Raw genomic sequence first — 18021 nt, forward strand, 5'->3', positions numbered from 1 at the left:
TTCCTCGAGTGAGTATTAAATGGACACAAAGATAGAAAGTCCATTGGTGCACAGCGAACTTACGAACTCTGACATGAGAGTCGCACGTTGAAGCCACTGCTGAACGTCCCGGAGACCACGAAAAGTCTGTTGTGTTCTCGACATACTCTAAAAGAGATACAGCCCAAATTAGTCCTAGAACCCCTAAACAAAAAATATTTGGCGACAACGTGAATAACCTGTAGGAAGGCACACATTGATGTTTGCTATAATATCCGGACAATTATACAAATTATTGACAACTTTATGAATGAAATGAAACATCTTCGATGCCAAAGTCTCTTAATTTTAAAATACCCTTTTGTGGTATAAATTAAGGTTTTGTCATGCTATTTTTGTTTTAGACCGGCTCGATTCGGTTGATATGGTATCGATAGGATTCCAGATTGGCGAACAGAATTTCAATACCGTTCTTATAAGTGTAAACATTGACAATTTTTAAGGTCAAAGCATTCCTAAACACTTTACAATTTCTTGAAACAAAACCAAGCAACCTAATTGCTCTTATTTATCGCTAAGATAATTTGAATACTAGCTTAACATTTTACGATTCACTCCAAATACTCGCATCTTTTTAATCAGCAGTAAGCGGTCCAATTCCGGGGCGGGTAGTCATAACAGACACATCGTGTCCTCATAACATAATTAATTAAATATAGTTAAAAGTAGAAATATATCATAAATAGCAATAATAAGGCAATATTAGTGAATTGTCCATCTCTGGAAGTGATAGGTGCTTTGTGGAGTACGGAATATATACAAATAGTTCGACTTTTCAAAACTGATTTTGTGTTGGTGACTATAAATTGTGAACTAAAAAAAAAAAAAAACTTTGTGTAAGTGAACTGAGATCCCAGATTTACAGTTTTTTCTGTCTAATACGTGTTTATTTTGGATCAACGACCGTTATTGTGAGTTGCTTAAATATAAAGTATAAGTACTGAAACGTACATTACTGTGAAGAGCATTTATTGCAGTGCAATTTTTACTGAGACACTTTTAAAGAGAGCATTTATTGTTGTGCAATTACGGAAACATATTTAATAATAATATAAAGTAACTAATCTAACTAATTGTCAATAGAGGGCAGTGTCCGCAAGATTAATGTAATAAATATTACATAGAAAAAAAAAAAAAAAAATTTCAACCGGTGATACCAACTACCAACCAGTGCTGCTAACTTAGTGTTGCCAACTAAAAATCGATTTTACACACACGTACTAACGCTAACTCACAGCCATGGAGAAACAGCTGGCACGTCTACTAGAAAAAATAATGGAAATTGACGAGAAGCTGAATAAAAACAAAAAGGATACTAGGGACGAATTTCGTGAGCAAACAACTGCCCTTACCAAAAGCCTTACCCAAAGTATGGCGTCGACAATAGAAGAAAAACTGAAACCGTTGGTAGAAGAGAATAAAATACTTAAAAACGACGTGGCAATTATGAAGAATAAGGTGCAAAATCTGGAGAGAGAAGTCAGAAAAAATAATTTAATACTCCACGGAGTAGAGGAAAACGAAAGCAATAATGCAGAACTCCTACAACTGGTCCTGAAGGTCCTTAACGAGGTGGGTAAAGATTGCGAGTTGGACAACTTTGATAAATGGGAAATAAGTGAAGCTCGTAGACTTGGCTCTAAAGTCGACCAGAAACGCAGGCCTATTCTCATAAAGTTTACTCTAGCATGGAGAAAAATAGAAATCTTAAAAAACAACAAAAGATTCCCTGCAAACATATACGTGTCTGAAGACTACCCCAAAGAAGTACTGCAGAAGAGAAAAGAATTAAAGTCCCTACAACAAGAAGAAAGAAAGAAAGGAAATCTGGCTCTCATCCGATATGATCGGCTCATAATAAAGGAAACAAACTCAACCAAGGCAACTGAGAAAAGGAAGCGCTCACCATCTAAAACACCAACGCAATCTGACTGCTATGAAGGTACAAGGCAGACGGAGCCAAAGAAAATGATTGTAACCAATGCATTTGAAAAAATGATACGCCACAGAACAAATTCTATTTCAGAAACATCTAACCAATAACAATTAGTACACAGCGGTCCCCGGAATCAAAACAAAAATAAAACCAAAGAACAAATACAAACAACCAACAAAATATACCTTTCCCCAAGCCGGACAGCGGTCTCCGTGGGGAAGCGCGACCGCAGCCCTCCAGCTGACCCTCGAGAGGGATCTCTGAAAATCACATTGGAGCAAACGAACCGGCCAAAACACAACCTACCAAATCCAAACCCACCAAAGCCCAACCTACTAAAGTCTAAGCAACGAAGTCAAATAAACACCAATATTTATATCGGCACGCTCAACGTACTAACACTAAGAACATGCGATCGACTTATGGAACTGGAAGAGGCGCTCAAGAACATTAAATGGAACATTCTAGGCCTTAGCGAAGTCAGAAGACTAGGAACAGAAATCACTGAACATGACGACTACATTCTATATTCTATTGGAGAGACAAAAGGACACTACGGAGTAGGCTTCATGGTCAGAAAGGAACTCAAGAACAGCATACTAGAATTCACAGGCATCTCAGAAAGAATAGCAATCCAAAAAATAAAGATAACAGGCTACAGAGAACACTGGACCTTGATACAAGTGTATGCACCAACAGAACAAGCAGAAGAAGCCACAAAAGACTCATTCTATCATCAACTATCCAAAACAATAGATGTAACAGAAAAAAACTTAATAATTATGGGAGACTTCAATGGGAAAATTGGCAAGCAAAGATCAGGAGAAGAAAATATCATCGGCGAATACACCATAGGAAAGAGAAATAATAACGGAGAACGACTAGTAAATCTGAGTCACGAAAACAACCTGGCTATCCTCAACACATTCTTTAAGAAAAAACCTAGCAAAAAATGGACCTGGAAGTCACCAGACGGTAGCTACCATAACGAAATCGATTTCATAACAAGCAATCAACCCAAAGCTTTCAAAGACGTAAAGGTAATCAACCAGTTCAACTTCTACACCAACCACCGAATGGACAGAGCAACCTTACACTCCAAAAACCAGGTTAAATCTAGGCAACGCTACAAACGAGTGCTACCTTCTGAGGAATACACCCTTACTACCAAATTAGACGCAAACCATCTGCTAGAATCGCCGAACGCAATGCAGGAAAGATACAATAAAGAAATAAACAGAATGTATCAAGCTAAAAAACCAAAACAACAGACGAAGGAAATATTAAGCACACAGACCAAACAACTAATTTCGGAAAGAAAAGAATTATTCAAGAACAAAAAGGATAAAGACATATTAAAAGAAATAACAAGGATCAGCAAAGAAATTAACAAGAGTATAAAAAAGGATAAAGCAAAAAAAACAATGGACTGCATAATAAATCATATTACTAAAACAGGAGGAATAAGGAAAGCCCTAAAAGAACTACAACCACCTAAACAATGGATACCAAGACTCAAAAAACAGGACAAAAACTTAGTTACAAATAGAAAAACAATACTAGATACTGCAACATCCTTCTTTAAAGAACTGTACTCATGTAACAACAATTCCGAAACATATGCCAACCCTGACCCAGAACACGAAGAACCTATCCCACCTGTTTTAGAAAGGGAAGTCGAATATGCAATCCTGACACAGAAAAATGAAAAATCCCCTGGCCCCGACAACATAACAAATGAGACAATCAAAATTGCACTTCCGGACACACTAACAACATTAACAAACCTATTCAATGAAATATTAGATACTGAATACATACCTACACAATGGACACAAAGCACAATAATCCTAATCCACAAGAAAGGAGACAAAGAAGACCTTAGCAACTATCGTCCTATCAGTCTTATGTCCAACGTGTATAAAGTCTTTGCAAAAATCATTCTCAACCGAATCACCAAACAACTTGACGAACAACAACCTATCGAGCAAGCCGGATTTCGGTCTGGATTCTCCACAATAGACCACATGCACACCTTGAAGCAAATTGTCGAAAAGTGCCAGGAATATGGATATCCCCTGTATCTGGCTTTTGTCGACTACAGCAAAGCTTTCGACTCTTTGGAGCACCCATGCATTTGGAGAGCGCTAAAAAACCAAGGCATTGAAGGGAAATACATTAGACTCATCGGAAATGTCTACAGCCAGTGCTCGGCCAGGGTGAAGCTGGAGATGCTGGGAGAATCATTCCCACTCAAAAAAGGAGTCAGACAGGGAGACCCTCTTTCGCCTAAGCTCTTTACTAGTGTGTTGGAAGAAGTCTTCAGAAACCTACACTGGGAAGATTGCGGTATAAACATAGATGGAGAAAGGATCAACCATTTGAGATTTGCAGATGACATTGTGCTCATAACTGACAACCCGGGAACACTACAAACTATGATCGAAGAACTGGCAACCAAAAGCAAAGAAGTGGGTTTAACAATGAACAAATCAAAAACAAAAGCCATGACAAACAGAACACCAGATACTATTATCCTAGAGAACGAAAACCTAGAATATGTGACAACCTACATATACTTGGGACAACTCATCTCCATGACAGAACAAGCCCATCAGGAAATAGAGAGAAGAACCTCAAATGCCTGGAAAAGATTCTGGTCATTAAAACACATCCTAAAGAATAAAGATTACCCACTTAGGATCAAAAGGAGCATCTTCAACACCTGTATCTTACCTATCCTAACGTACGGCTGCGAAACTTGGACCACTAAGCAAGTCACAAGTCAAAAGCTTGTGACTTGCCAGAGAAGTATGGAAAGGAGCATACTAGGGTACACACGGAATGATAGGAAAAGAGCTGTAGATCTCCGAAGGATCACCAACTGGGAAGATGCAATGACCAGAGCCAAAAGGCTTAAATGGAGATGGACAGGACACCTGCTCAGAGGCCAGAGAGCAAAATGGTCGAAAAAAGTCACCCAATGGACACCTCGCTACAACACCAAGCGAAAGAGAGGAAGACCATGTGCCCGGTGGGCTGACGACTTTAAAAAAGCCACTGGTCCTCTGTGGCAAAGACTTGCCAGGGATAGGAAGGAATGGAAACAGTTGGAGGAGGCCTTTGTGCCACAAAGGCAAGCTATACAAGAGGACAGCTGTGCTTGTTAAACTTTTTTTTTCTTTTTTTATATACATTTATATTTTGTTCTCTTGTATTAGTTAAAAATAAAGGCTTTGAATCTTGAATCTTGAAGTGGTCCAATCTGTCGAACGCTTTGCTTAAGTCCATGTTAATAACATTAATTGCTATGTAAATAAACAGTTTCTCTATGATTATGTCGAAACAAACATTCTTACAAATTAAAAACTTTATTTAGATAGCGAAAAATTATTCGCATTCGGTGTATATCGATCGTACCTATCCCGTTATCGCTATGCACCTTTACATTTCTTACGCACATACACCTGTAAGACCTGCAAGTGCGAGCGAGACAGGCAGATAAATATAATTTATGACCTTCAAAATATTCACAATATTTTTCATAAGAAAATTTCTGCTAGATCTTGTTTGCGAAGTTATACAATACACAACATTTAATTATTCACCGACGTGTAGGAAAAAAATAGAAAAAGGCTTTCGTTCCCCCTTAACATAATCGGCCACATGTAATCATATTAGTGTGTATCTCGTGAGCGACAAAGTATACTCTGTGTGACATATTTGTACAACTTGTAGTTTTCTAGAAGGCGTTTCATACATTATGTATTGAATAATATGATATTTCGTAAGTATATATTATGTAATATTTTGTAAGGTGCGAAACACGGTGAATAGATGAATAAAAAAAGTTTTAAAAACAAAATACTTTATTTAAATTACTTAAGACCATATTTACATAACATTTATAACAAATAAAATTAGTAACATTTGGCAATATATACTTAGGTAATAAGTAATCTGTGGAAACCTTACATGATTTTTGGAATATCGGTGGCTAAATATGTTATCAATTTTGTTCAAAAAAAAATATGTTTATAATATTTTTTTATTTAATTCAAAACGAACGAAAACCAAATTCATATTTAATGACTTTCATTAATCGTAAAGTTGGGTCTTAGTCGCATTATTAGACACACAACAAAAGGACTATGAAAAAAAAAAATATACTGTTACGTAACTATTAAGTGTTTATGACTAGAATAGACCATTTCTGTCGTTAATTAAAAAAAACACTGTATATTTTGTTTTCACAAATCATTTAACATGAAAATATTAAGAAAAATAATTTGATTCTAGACTTTCTTGTTTATGATTTGAAGTAAAGAATTTAGCCCAAGATTTTCATTAAGGATTTATAATTAAATTTTCAATTAAATAACGAAATTTAATTTATTTTTATATAAATACTGTAATACCACTACAACAAGTTTTCTTTTAGGAACTTTTCAAGGGCGTGGTATAAGTGTTGCTTTACTCCACCTAATCCGTGGTCTTCATCTGTGTAACTCTGAAATATAAATATAATTAAAAAATTATTCAAACCAAATCTCATTAGTACATAGCCCAAATCCGAGGCTTAGTAACGCATATGGTGTAAAACTTGGAGGTCTTGGGTTCGATACTATCAAAACAATAAGTAGTTCAGTACGCAGAAAGTCACAAATGCTTTATAAAGAAAAACTGCGACAATTGTAACTATTTCCTCATTTTTCTTTTTGATATTATACTTATGCATATATTTTGAACAATACTTTTACTACAGTTAGCCGGAGACTCCAAAGCTGGTGTCGCAATACAACTTTCCAAATTAATTTTAGTTTTCTTTTTATAAATATTCAATTATTATTTTTCCATATCGGTTAATAATATTGTAAATACTCTATATTTGTATGTTACATATATATTATCATGCCTGACACTTATTACTATAGTAGATAATAAGTGAAAAGATCCATTAAAAAAATATTGGTTGTTTGTAAAGTAGGTTTACGATCGAGATGTTTACGTGATAACGTCTTATTGGTGATATAAGTTTTTGGGAAGTAAGGAATTAATGAAGATAACAATTTTTTCAAATTTTAAATTACATCTATCGTTTTATTCACACTTTTGATGATAAATTTCGGGTGTAAAATGACAAGTTTACTTATTCGACTATGATATACATTTTTCTTCATACATTCACGGAATGACTGGCAGCGCTCGAGATGAGACGGGAGATCGGTCCGTCTCTCTCTCGTTATACCTGCGATCGCGCTCGTGAGGTTTTGGTGTGACACAAGTTTCTGAACATGTCACCCGACTAAAACGATTTTAAAGACGTTATCACGTCAATAACTACGATTTTTATAAAGCACTCGAATTGAGCTGCAATAAAGCACGTCGTCACAGAAATTATTTATATTAATGTATGAAAAAGTGAAATTACATACCATCTGCGTGAAATAGACATCTTTCAACTGCAGTTGTCTTGAGAACAACATGGCGTGTTGGTAATGTACATTGTCATCCTCTGTTCCGTGAACGAGGAAGTAACGCTTATCGCGGTACGATTCCACCTAAAACACCAATATTATTTAATTGTGTTTTTATATTAATAGAAAATTGCCTTGCGTGAATCCCAGAGGTAAGTTCAAACCGCAGCAACCAATGGAATTTTATTTTTAAGTGCATTTAACGTGCGTACAAAGAACATTGTGAAATCGACATGTGTAAAACACTAAGGTGACCAACTATTTTTTGTTCACATTGCAAGTATTTCATAGTTGGAAAAAAAAGAAGAAAAAACGATAAAAAGTTTATTTTCTTTTAAAAACATATTTTTCTTCGGAGTGGATTTTTTTTGCTAAATGAGGATGTTCGTCTAATAATGTAGCCATATCCGAACAACTTTCATTTTGCATATTAAATTTGACTGTTAAGACGACTCCAATAATCATTCCCTAGTGAAAATACCCTTATAACAGCAGCATTAGTGCCTGGACAATATAACGAAATTTCTATTAAAACTAAATTATACAAATGAGTACTTTCAGAGTACAGGATTTAAAAAGAGTACGGTTTGCAAAAAAAAAAGAGTAAAAAACTCAGTAAATGAGTATAGTTGGTCACCTTAAAAACACAGAAGGGTGATCACCTAAGTAGGTGATCGATTAGGCAAGTGCCTAATAGAAAAAAATATCAAGAAATAATGGTTAATGCTTTCGAAAACACGACCTTCAGTAATGAAGAGTATGAAGAGTATTAATGACAAAGGAACAAATGTTGGTGGCACAAGTTATTAATGCAACTTAGTACTAACAGTTTGTATTTTATTCAAACAAGATTTTGAATCGGACCTTTAAATCCGATTATGAGGAATTTCCGTCCGATTTTTTAAGATACAGCGTATACGCAATAAGTTTTAAACTAGGAAAAAATGTTTTGTAGGAATCTATATTTTAGAATAAAAATTAATCTTACCACTGCATCTGTTAGTAATGAAGAATTGGCATACGCCTCAGGGTTGGCTTGAGGTGTGTCCATGTATCTTTCTGTGTAGATAGTGTCTGTAATAGATAAAATTGTATATATATTATGTAGATGAATCTAATATATAAAATTCTCATGTCACAGTTTTCGTTGCCATACTCCTCCGAAACGGCTTGACCGATTTTGATGAAATTTTTTGTGCTTATCCGCTATCTATGAGAATCGGCCAACATCTATTTTTCATCCCCCTAAATGTTAGGGGTAGTCCACCCCTAAATTATTTTTTTTATTTTTTTTTTATTTTTATTTTTTTATGATACAACATTAAAAAATACATACAACCCCTAATTTTCACCCCTCTACGATCAACCCCTATTTTTTATTATAAATGATATACATGGCAAAACGACGTTTGCCGGATCAGCTAGTAAAATATAAGGCAAGCGATGCCCGAAGACATGTATTCAAATCTCGCTTGTGCAATGGATTTTATGAATGAAATTATTAAATATGCGTAAGCGTTCGGAGACCAAAAGTCGTGAAGCGACATTGATTTTTTAATTATTTTTTGTAGTTCACTAGTTTTAAAAGTACATAGTCTAGTTTACTAATTAATTAAGAATTCTATTTTTAAATTTGATTGGATCATGTCGAACAAAACGTGGTTTTAGTTCAAGATGTTTTACATAGGTAGCGCTAATAACAATAGTAATGTAATTTTATATTTCACAACGCCGTCTCAGTTCATATATAATTACCTAGATGGCGCTGGCTACAATTTATATTTGTGATAAATTATTCAAAATATTAGGCAGAGCTGAGAATAACGTAACTAAATATTGTTTCAGTTCAAGAGTTTTCCCCTAGGTGGCGCTAAATCTTATTTATTCAAATTTACTTTACATTCCCATGCGTTTAATAGATGTCACTGATCTCTAAGTATGACCAATGTTCTTGTTCACTTCACTCCACTTCTCTACAAAATAAAGCTATATTACTATTTAGTTCACAATGCGATCACTAGGTGGCGCTAACTGCACCATAAATAAATTTAGTTTATTGTTCTAATCTAGACGATTTACTGATTAGAATTTTTACTAGAATTATATAGTTATAAATAATATTTGTTCACGAAATGGGCATACTAAATATGTTTAATATAATTCAGTACTTATTAGCGCTATTTATGATTTCTGAAGTTAGCTACATTTAGCTATTGCAAAGTTTAAAAACTTTTTAACGTTTAACTTTTAAATTTAAATTGTCAAATGGTCGCGTCGTCCCATGGGTTTTAAGCTAAAAAAAATATTGTCGTTATAAATCAGATTAACTCTACAATGAATTGGATGGACACACCACATTCAACACTTCTGTAGGCAAAAAAATCGATTGTCTGTAAAGTCGGTTTACTGACGATAGTTGAACGTGACAACGTCATAAAAAAATATTGATGGGATGGTTGCATTTTTAAAAAAAAAAAAATTAAACTTTATTTGTTTGATAGGTATTTTGTATGGACATAGAGAACGAGGTAAATGGAAATCAAAATTGAATTGATCAAGTTACATTTATTTGTACGCATAAATACAATTATGTCAATTTTAAAGGGAACGCCTCAGAGCGAGGTAACGCCGCATGAGTCATGTTTTTTCGTGCGTGCAGGCGGCTCCATCGAATTATAAGACGTTGTCACGTCAAAAACATTTCATTAAGTATAACTTACCATAATAATGCCAGTCGACAACTGGTGCAACGGCTATGGCGCATCTGAAGACGTCACCTCCGCGGGCCAAAGCCATTGAAGACGCGTAACCGCCGTACGACCAGCCCCAAATACAGGTACGATTCCGATCGACGAAGGACAGTCGGTCTTGTAGATATCTGAAAAAAAAAACACATTTAGAAAAACTGTTTTTTATAGAACAGGGGTTGGAGGGCTTTCTCTGCATCTTCTATCGAAAATATCATATTATTATCGTATTCAAGAACACTTTGGATTAACTCGGCTAAATTTTATCATCGGAAGACAAGAATGTATGCAAAATTCTACCAATTCCACCTGTCTGGTATTCCACGACCCTTTTAAAGACGCGATGATGCCATTCCAGGTATTTCTGAAGCCTTACGAGTTAAGAGAAGAGGGTACCACTACCTAAAAGGCCAGCAACGCACTTGCAAACTTCATGGTGTTTCAGATGTCCATGGGCAGTGAATACTAAAATTTTCTATAAAACACAAATCCTATACTAAAAGACCTTCTATTTCCTACATTTTAAAGATTACAAGGTAATAATAATTAGATGAATAAAACACATACTTAGTAACGGTAATCTGATCTTCCACCTCCACAGTACCAAGTTTCCTATTAACCGCGAACATGTTCTGAACTCCCTGGAGACCAGACCCTCGTCCGTCAATCTTCGCTACGACGATGCCAAACCGGCTGACCAGATAGGTCCCCCAGTCCACATTCCATTGCTTTGTCACTTGCGCTGTATCAGGACCACCATAACTGTAAAAGAGTTTATACTAGAGGAATATCAAGATTTCTTCTTCTTCTTATAGTGCCATCTCCTTGCGAAGGTTGGCGATCATCATGGCTATTTTAATTTTGGATGCCGCGCTTCTAAACAATGACTTGGTGCTTTGACCAAACCATTGTCTCAAGTTTTTCAACCAGGACGTGCGTCTGCGGCCAGGTCTCCTTCTACCTGCCACTCTGCCTTGTATGATTAGTTGAAGGAGCTCATATCAAGATTTAAAAAAGAAAAACTGACACATTAACAGAATTTAGAAGTCGCTCTGTTTGCTTTATTACGAGCAGCTAATTTCTTCCATAGAATTGCAAAATGTTACTAAATTGTTTATTGCTTAGCATGAGTACTGAGAATTTAACCATATTTTTAAGGGTTTTATACAGAACGTTTGGCTAAAATCCCACCTGAGTATAAATGAGATGGAGCCTATTAGAGAACACACCAGTCCAGGAGATGCCTATATAGACGCTTGAATTAATCCATATTTAACTGTCTAGAAAAGATGGAAGGGAGCAAGGAGCTTTGCTATTTTAAATCGTGCATTGCCTTGGCATGACAACAACGAAGAGGTGAAACTCCAGCGTGATTCTACTGTTTAAACTGTTGTGATGAATTATTATCCAATACGTTTTTGCCTGAGCCAAGTAAACAGTTCTAGCCTTAACGTTTCAGTAATTCGAATTGTTTTGGGGTGGAAAAGCTTGAATGGCAGTCTGTAAAGTTTAACTTTAAAAACCTTGCATACTTTTATGAATAAAATTGAGGCCAATCCAGAAGAGAGATAGATGCGTCGCAAGCGTACAATGGGCGTAACCGGACAATGAGCGTAACGGGACAATGAATCATGCTTTTTCGTGCGTGCAGTCGGCGTTCATAGATTTTTAGACGTTGTCACGTCAAAAACTTATTCGTACGGGTATGCTTAAATGGTATGTTTAAAACTTCTGTGTGATTTGGGAGACATACAATTTTAAATTTATATTTGACAAATAAATAAATGACAGGCGCCAGGCGTCCTTATCGTTTGCACTCGATTTCCTCCAGATTAGGAAATTTAAAAAATTAAAAAAAAATCTTCAATAGTAAAACTGTAAAATACTCACACGTTAACCAGCAATGGCAAGTTGGTCCTACTCAAATAGTCCCGAGGCGCTTGTATAAGAACTTTCCCATCTGGAATACCAGCTCCAAGGTAAACATCCTCGCGGAATGTTACCGGTAATTCTACTGAACTACTCAGTTCTGCTACATCTCGGTTTTCCTCCCATACTCTTATAAGGGTGCCGTTCTGGTAATCGAAATATCATTTATTTACATAAGACAATAAAAAAAGCTTCTAAACATATTAATTGTCAAAGTTTTTACAAATAAAGTTAAATTACAAATATTTTAATTCAATCTAAAATAGTACCCTGCGATTTAAAAAAATAGTTATTTGTTAGAAATAAACAATGTTATTTTTTGTTGTCTACATAATGTCTAATTTCTTCTAAATAATGATTTCGCCCAAGACGAAAAAAACATTATTTACAAGCATACTACGTCATCGATGATTCGACTAATCTGTGATCATATTGTGTCACGTGACTGACGTATCAAAGGATTTTTTCATAAATGACTGTTTATTTACAAGTTGTTTCACACCATAATAACTTTATATTTCATATCCTATATTATTTTTGGTTTATATTATAACAGTTTTCGTTCCAAAGAACAATTTCGACTAATTAAATTTCTTAATGGTTTTTTTTTTTTAGAATTTAATTTCAAATTGGGTTTCAGTTTTGATATGTTAGATTATAAAAACGATATTTAATTATCTTCCAATAAGAATTAGATGACAAAATGATTAAAGTATGGTCTATACTTCTGATCTGAATTGCAAGAAAGAGGTTTTATATCGATTTTAAAAATTTCAAACCCTTATTAATAAAACATTCTACGACATATTCAGTGGCTGAAATTTTTTTCAATATTTTTGATAATATAGTCTATATTTTATATAATCTATGTATTCTAAATTTAATATTTTAAATCGGCCCATATATGTATATTCAAATCTTTCCTCTGTGATTATTTATTGTTTTAACCGACTTCAAAAACACCTATGTGTTATAAGAAGGAAGAAAGGAACTTACCGTATTGTAAATAAAGACTTGCGGTATATTCGGTCCATTGCAGTTGAGCGTGAGTCTAGTGGTGTCGTCATTTAAAACGCCGTCATTGTAAAGGCATAATTCACCATCCGGCCTTCGTAAGTCACAGGTGAAACAGGTCAAGCCGGTACTGGTGAGGCTGTAGATGTGCTGCTCTGTGGCATCGCGTTCTTTTGTGGCTAGGTACCAGCTGGAAAAACATGAAGGTGAAGATGTTTATAGGTGTGGTGTAAATTAGATTTTTGAAAAAAAAAAGTCTCATAATAAAGCTTTTTATAAATTTGACGAATATTTCAATGATCCTAATCCTTGGGATTGATTTGCTCCAGTTCAAACAATTTGTAAAAGCGATTAAAAAGAGTGGCGGAGAGTTTCTTGCCAGTTCTTCTTGCTCGCTCTACGCCCTTGACTTGCGAACTGGTAGTAAATGTAAATTTAGAATTAATTTAATATCTTTTCTGTTGACGTTCATAGATGTACTTGTTTACAAGTTTGTTATGACATGGTAGAAGCTCTTAAGCTTAAGAAATAAAAAGAAATCAGCTTATATCTATAAACCTTATATCATATCATCGTATAAAAAAGGAAGGTAATATGTATGTGTGGGAAAGAGTCAAAGTGTGTGTTAATTACACACATACATTGTTTCGCTTAAGTTTTTATTTAGTTTTAGTTATTATTGCTTTTTATTTTGTGGTTGCTTGTTTAATTGTTCCTTGCTAGCTTGCTTATGTTCTAATATAATTGATGTGTTACATACACAACAATGTGTGTAAAATTAGTGATGTTTTATTTCTTGTATAATTCTATGCTACATGGTTTTAGAACATATAAATAATAAAAAAAAGGGTGCGTGTACTTATGTACGCGCGTAAGAAGTTATACAGCTTTGGCATTATTAAAAATAGTTTTTGATTGCATGCAAATAATTAATTACAATTAAATAATCAAAGACTGGAAAAGGAGTCATTATAGTCAATAAAGTACAGTTTACATTTGAAAAATTAAATAAATAAATATTTATTATTATTCTCTTACATTAAGTGTAACATAAATTGTATTATTATTCGAATGTTGGTTTTAAATTATGTCAAATGCCGTAGCATCTTCCGTGGGCAACTTCATTCTGTTAATTTTGTGTCACGGTGCGCGCGCATCGTAAAACTTCACTCTCATACATTTTTCATAACGCGCCTAAAGAAGTATAACTTCAAAAATACATACATGACGTCACTAGGGGTCCATTTCAGGATCTTGACAACTGTATGAGCGGTATTTGAGCGACCAGAAAGGGTCCAGAGAGCCGTGGGTGTCGCACCCTGCGTCACTTGCACTACTTGCTTATAAAGTACATTGTTTACTGCCTGAAATTTTTAATAAAATATATAAAAAAACTTGTGCAGGTTGAACTCATTAAAATAGATTTTTAAAAGAAATCACTATATCCTAAAATGCCTAAAAGGCCGGCAACGCACTTGCGAGCCTCCTGGCAATGTAAGTGTCCGTGGGCAGCGGAATCGCTTAACATTAGGTAAGTTAGCCCCCAATTAGATTTCAAAAAATAGGTCACCACAAACCAGTAGTATTTGCTACGAATCGTATATTTATAGACACTGAAAATTACGACTGAAATTCTGATTATACAATTAGGTAGGGGCGTGACCAGATGAGGGCAGTGAGCCTGTCTCCCACTAGAAAAACTTTTTAATATTACCTAATATATAAAATTCTCGTGTCGCGGTGTTTGTGGTTAAACTCCTCAGAAACGGCTCGACCGATTCTCATTAAATTTTGTGTGCATATTGGGTATGTCTGAGAATCGGACAAAATTATTTTTCATCCCTCTTAATGTTAAGGGTAGTCCACTCCTAAATATATTTTTTTATTTTTAAATATTTTTTTCTGTTTTTATTTTTTTATGATACAGCATTAAAAAATACATACAACCCCTATTTTTCACCCCTCTAAGATCAATCCCTATTTTTTATTATAAATGATATACATGGCAAAATGACGTTTGTCCGCTCAGCTAGTATCCTATACTATTCCCATCCTTGTTTCCTACTTCTACTAGCCCCTGCCTGACTATCGGCGTCTCAAAGTAAACAGGATTTTTATTAATTATACAAATTCTATTAAAGTACTTACATATGGTAAAATAGTAATAAAAGCAGTTCCTTGTTCGTTGAAAATCAAAGGAATGTTGTCAACCCATCCATTGACTTCAGTGTAACTGTAGATCTGGAAATTTTAGATTTCTAGTCAAATTTTGTTACAAATTACATTGTAAAGTATTTTAGAATATTAATTATAGTAGTAAAGTAAAAGTAAAGTAAAAAATCATTGAATCCTATAGGTAACATAATTTACACTTACGACTCGTCAGTAAAGAAATACATATTAATGTTTCTAATTTTACATTTACTGCCAGTTCTCAAATCAAGAGCGTATAACGGGAGAAAAGAACTGGCAATAAACTCTCCGCCACTCTTTTTAATCGCCATTTTTTTACACAACGTTTGTAAGGAGCTGCAGCCATTACACCATGTTCCACATGACATATTAAGTAATTAATAATAATAACATAAATTTAAAAGTCTGTGTGATGTGGTACAAATAAATAAATAACCAGTTCTTTTAGAGTACTTAAAATTAGTTACTCACCCTTCGGCAAACTGCAGTACCTTGAGTGCATAATTCTACCACGAATTGTGTTTGAACGCGATTGGTCCACATCACACCTATCGTGTTTGCGTTCACGAATGTCACAGTCTTTAAAATTGGCCTGCAATGTAATACTACAGTCAAAACCGTTTACGACGACATCGTTTAGAACAATATACCGGTTATATGTATTGATCAAAATCTAAGGTCCCGGATGAATTCTATTTAGTACCTAATTACTTAATAACAACGTCATCGGCTGTTACGACTATTGGTTTTACGGCCAAATATGAGTAGTCCTTTCGATGTCGTTATAACAGATTTTGACTGTATTAACTAATAAACTTAAGATATAATTAGTTAAGTTGCGAGATTTAATGGCTTTAATGAAGACTCATTTGAAGAAGCATGATCAAAATCAAAATTTACATTTACTGCCAATTCTGAACGGCGTAGAACGGACGAGTAGAACTGTAAATAAAGGCCGATTTACATTATCTTAGTGTTTAGGAGAGTATTTTAGTACAAGTTGAAAGGCAAGTTCTTTAGTACTTTAGTGCGTTGCGAGTGAACGTTAAACGTTTACATTTCTTCCAGTAGAGTATCATTACAGCGCCACAATGAACGCGCAGCGACGTCGGCAAATACGCTCTATTCTACGCAAAATACTAACTATAGTTATGGAAAAAATTGAAGACGAGATTTTATTCGAAATAAATAAACTAAATATAAATAATAAATAAAATAGCTTCTTTTAGGGCAGTGTATGCCGAATGCCTAGCCTGTTTGTTTTTGTATAAATTGTTTTTAACGTTCCACAAACATTCGTGAACAACATATTCAGACACAAATCTGATAGTTGTATCTTCCAACCATTTAGCCATCTTTAAAAATCAAAAAACACGCACGCGTTTCACGGCACTTATGCACTCTCCTAAAGATTTTACTAAATTACGTGTTTACACAACGAGGGAAGAACTCGGGGGGTGCGCGGGCGCGGGAGGGGTATCACTTGAAACAAAAATAAAAAGCGATTCTATTTTGATTCAACTTGAAAGTCAAGTAGAACCGTACTAAAGCAAGTAGCGTTTACATGTTTCAACTAAAGTACTATCCTAAAGCACTCTCCTAAACACTACGATAATGTAAATCGGCCTTAAACTCTCCGTCACTCTTTTAAATCAAGACTTACAAACATTTGATTGTTGGCCTAGACTACAAGATTGTAACCTGCATTTTATGCTCTTTAATTTAGCTTTGAATTATTTTTTAAGGTTCGGTATTCATAGATAATGAGATATTTTCATGACGCATTGCAGAAAAATCTTCGAATTCAATTCATTACTCATTGATGTATTAATTAACATGTGGGTGCTGGATGTGGCGAGATCAATCGCTGGAAATATGATTCTTAATTATATGGCTTACTCAGTGAGATCAGAAGGCGCGGTGTAGACGGATTGGGTTCCATCTTCCAATAGTCTTAAAGTTACTGACACGGTGGGATTTACTGTACCAGACTGAAACAAATAAAATAATTAAAATATATTATCAAGACTTGAATACAGGGCCTAGGCACATCGAACAGAACGACAGAATTTTAAAGTAATTTTTAATATTTATTGATATTTATCAAGTATTTTTGAAGTTATACTTCTTTCGGCGCGTTATGAAAAAATTGATGAGAGTGAAATTTTACGATGCGCGCGCACCGTGACACAAAATTATCAGTATGAAGTTGCCCACTAATGATTTATTTTTAAACCAGCCGGGCGCCGAGCGTGCGCGAGCGAGATGGGAATAAGACAATCTACAAGTAAAAAGAAATAGAATATGCGTGAAGTTAGCAGCTATGCCAAGAATTTTGAATGACCATAATGACCTTTATAGTAGGTACCTTTTAAACAAATAAAGGAGTTTTAATTATTTTTTCAAAGAAATTTAGCAATGCTTTTTCACAAAGACCTATTGTTACTTAGTTAAAAGGTTATGAAACATACCTAGTTATTAAATTGAATGAATAATATAATAAAATAATAAATAATAATGATTATTATTATTAATATTAATTAATAATTGAATAATATACTAAATATTTAATATTATTAAATTATTAACGTTAAATATTTATTATTATTCATTTAATATTTTAAAAAAATAAAGAAAGCCAAAGAAGTATAACTTCTTACGCGCGTACAAGTACACAATTTTCTAA

General features: G+C 34.4%; 1 protein-coding gene across 2 annotated transcripts in view; it reads right to left on the reverse strand.

The window, feature by feature from the left end:
- Nucleotides 1-6348: 6348 nt before the first annotated feature.
- The window catches only part of LOC125059128 (venom dipeptidyl peptidase 4-like), a 33540-nt gene continuing 21867 nt past the window's right edge, over nucleotides 6349-18021 (reverse strand). Inside the window, exons 9-19 of one of the 2 annotated variants that reach the window (XM_047663353.1) lie at nucleotides 17235-17326; nucleotides 15807-15927; nucleotides 15291-15383; nucleotides 14367-14506; nucleotides 13125-13332; nucleotides 12090-12274; nucleotides 10767-10961; nucleotides 10173-10330; nucleotides 8441-8526; nucleotides 7411-7536; nucleotides 6349-6485 (exon numbers count right to left, since the gene is read on the reverse strand). In XM_047663353.1, the coding sequence (XP_047519309.1) occupies nucleotides 6396-6485; nucleotides 7411-7536; nucleotides 8441-8526; nucleotides 10173-10330; nucleotides 10767-10961; nucleotides 12090-12274; nucleotides 13125-13332; nucleotides 14367-14506; nucleotides 15291-15383; nucleotides 15807-15927; nucleotides 17235-17326 (1494 nt within the window). In that variant the 3' untranslated portion in view covers nucleotides 6349-6395. Of the gene's footprint in view, nucleotides 6486-6829; nucleotides 6940-7312; nucleotides 7537-8440; nucleotides 8527-10172; nucleotides 10331-10766; nucleotides 10962-12089; nucleotides 12275-13124; nucleotides 13333-14366; nucleotides 14507-15290; nucleotides 15384-15806; nucleotides 15928-17234; nucleotides 17327-18021 lie in introns of those variants that run through there. The other variant, XM_047663352.1, reaches the window with a different exon arrangement.

Source organism: Pieris napi, chromosome 19 (genome assembly GCF_905475465.1).
Source record: "Pieris napi chromosome 19, ilPieNapi1.2, whole genome shotgun sequence".
Classification (NCBI taxonomy): Eukaryota; Metazoa; Arthropoda; class Insecta; order Lepidoptera; family Pieridae; genus Pieris; species Pieris napi.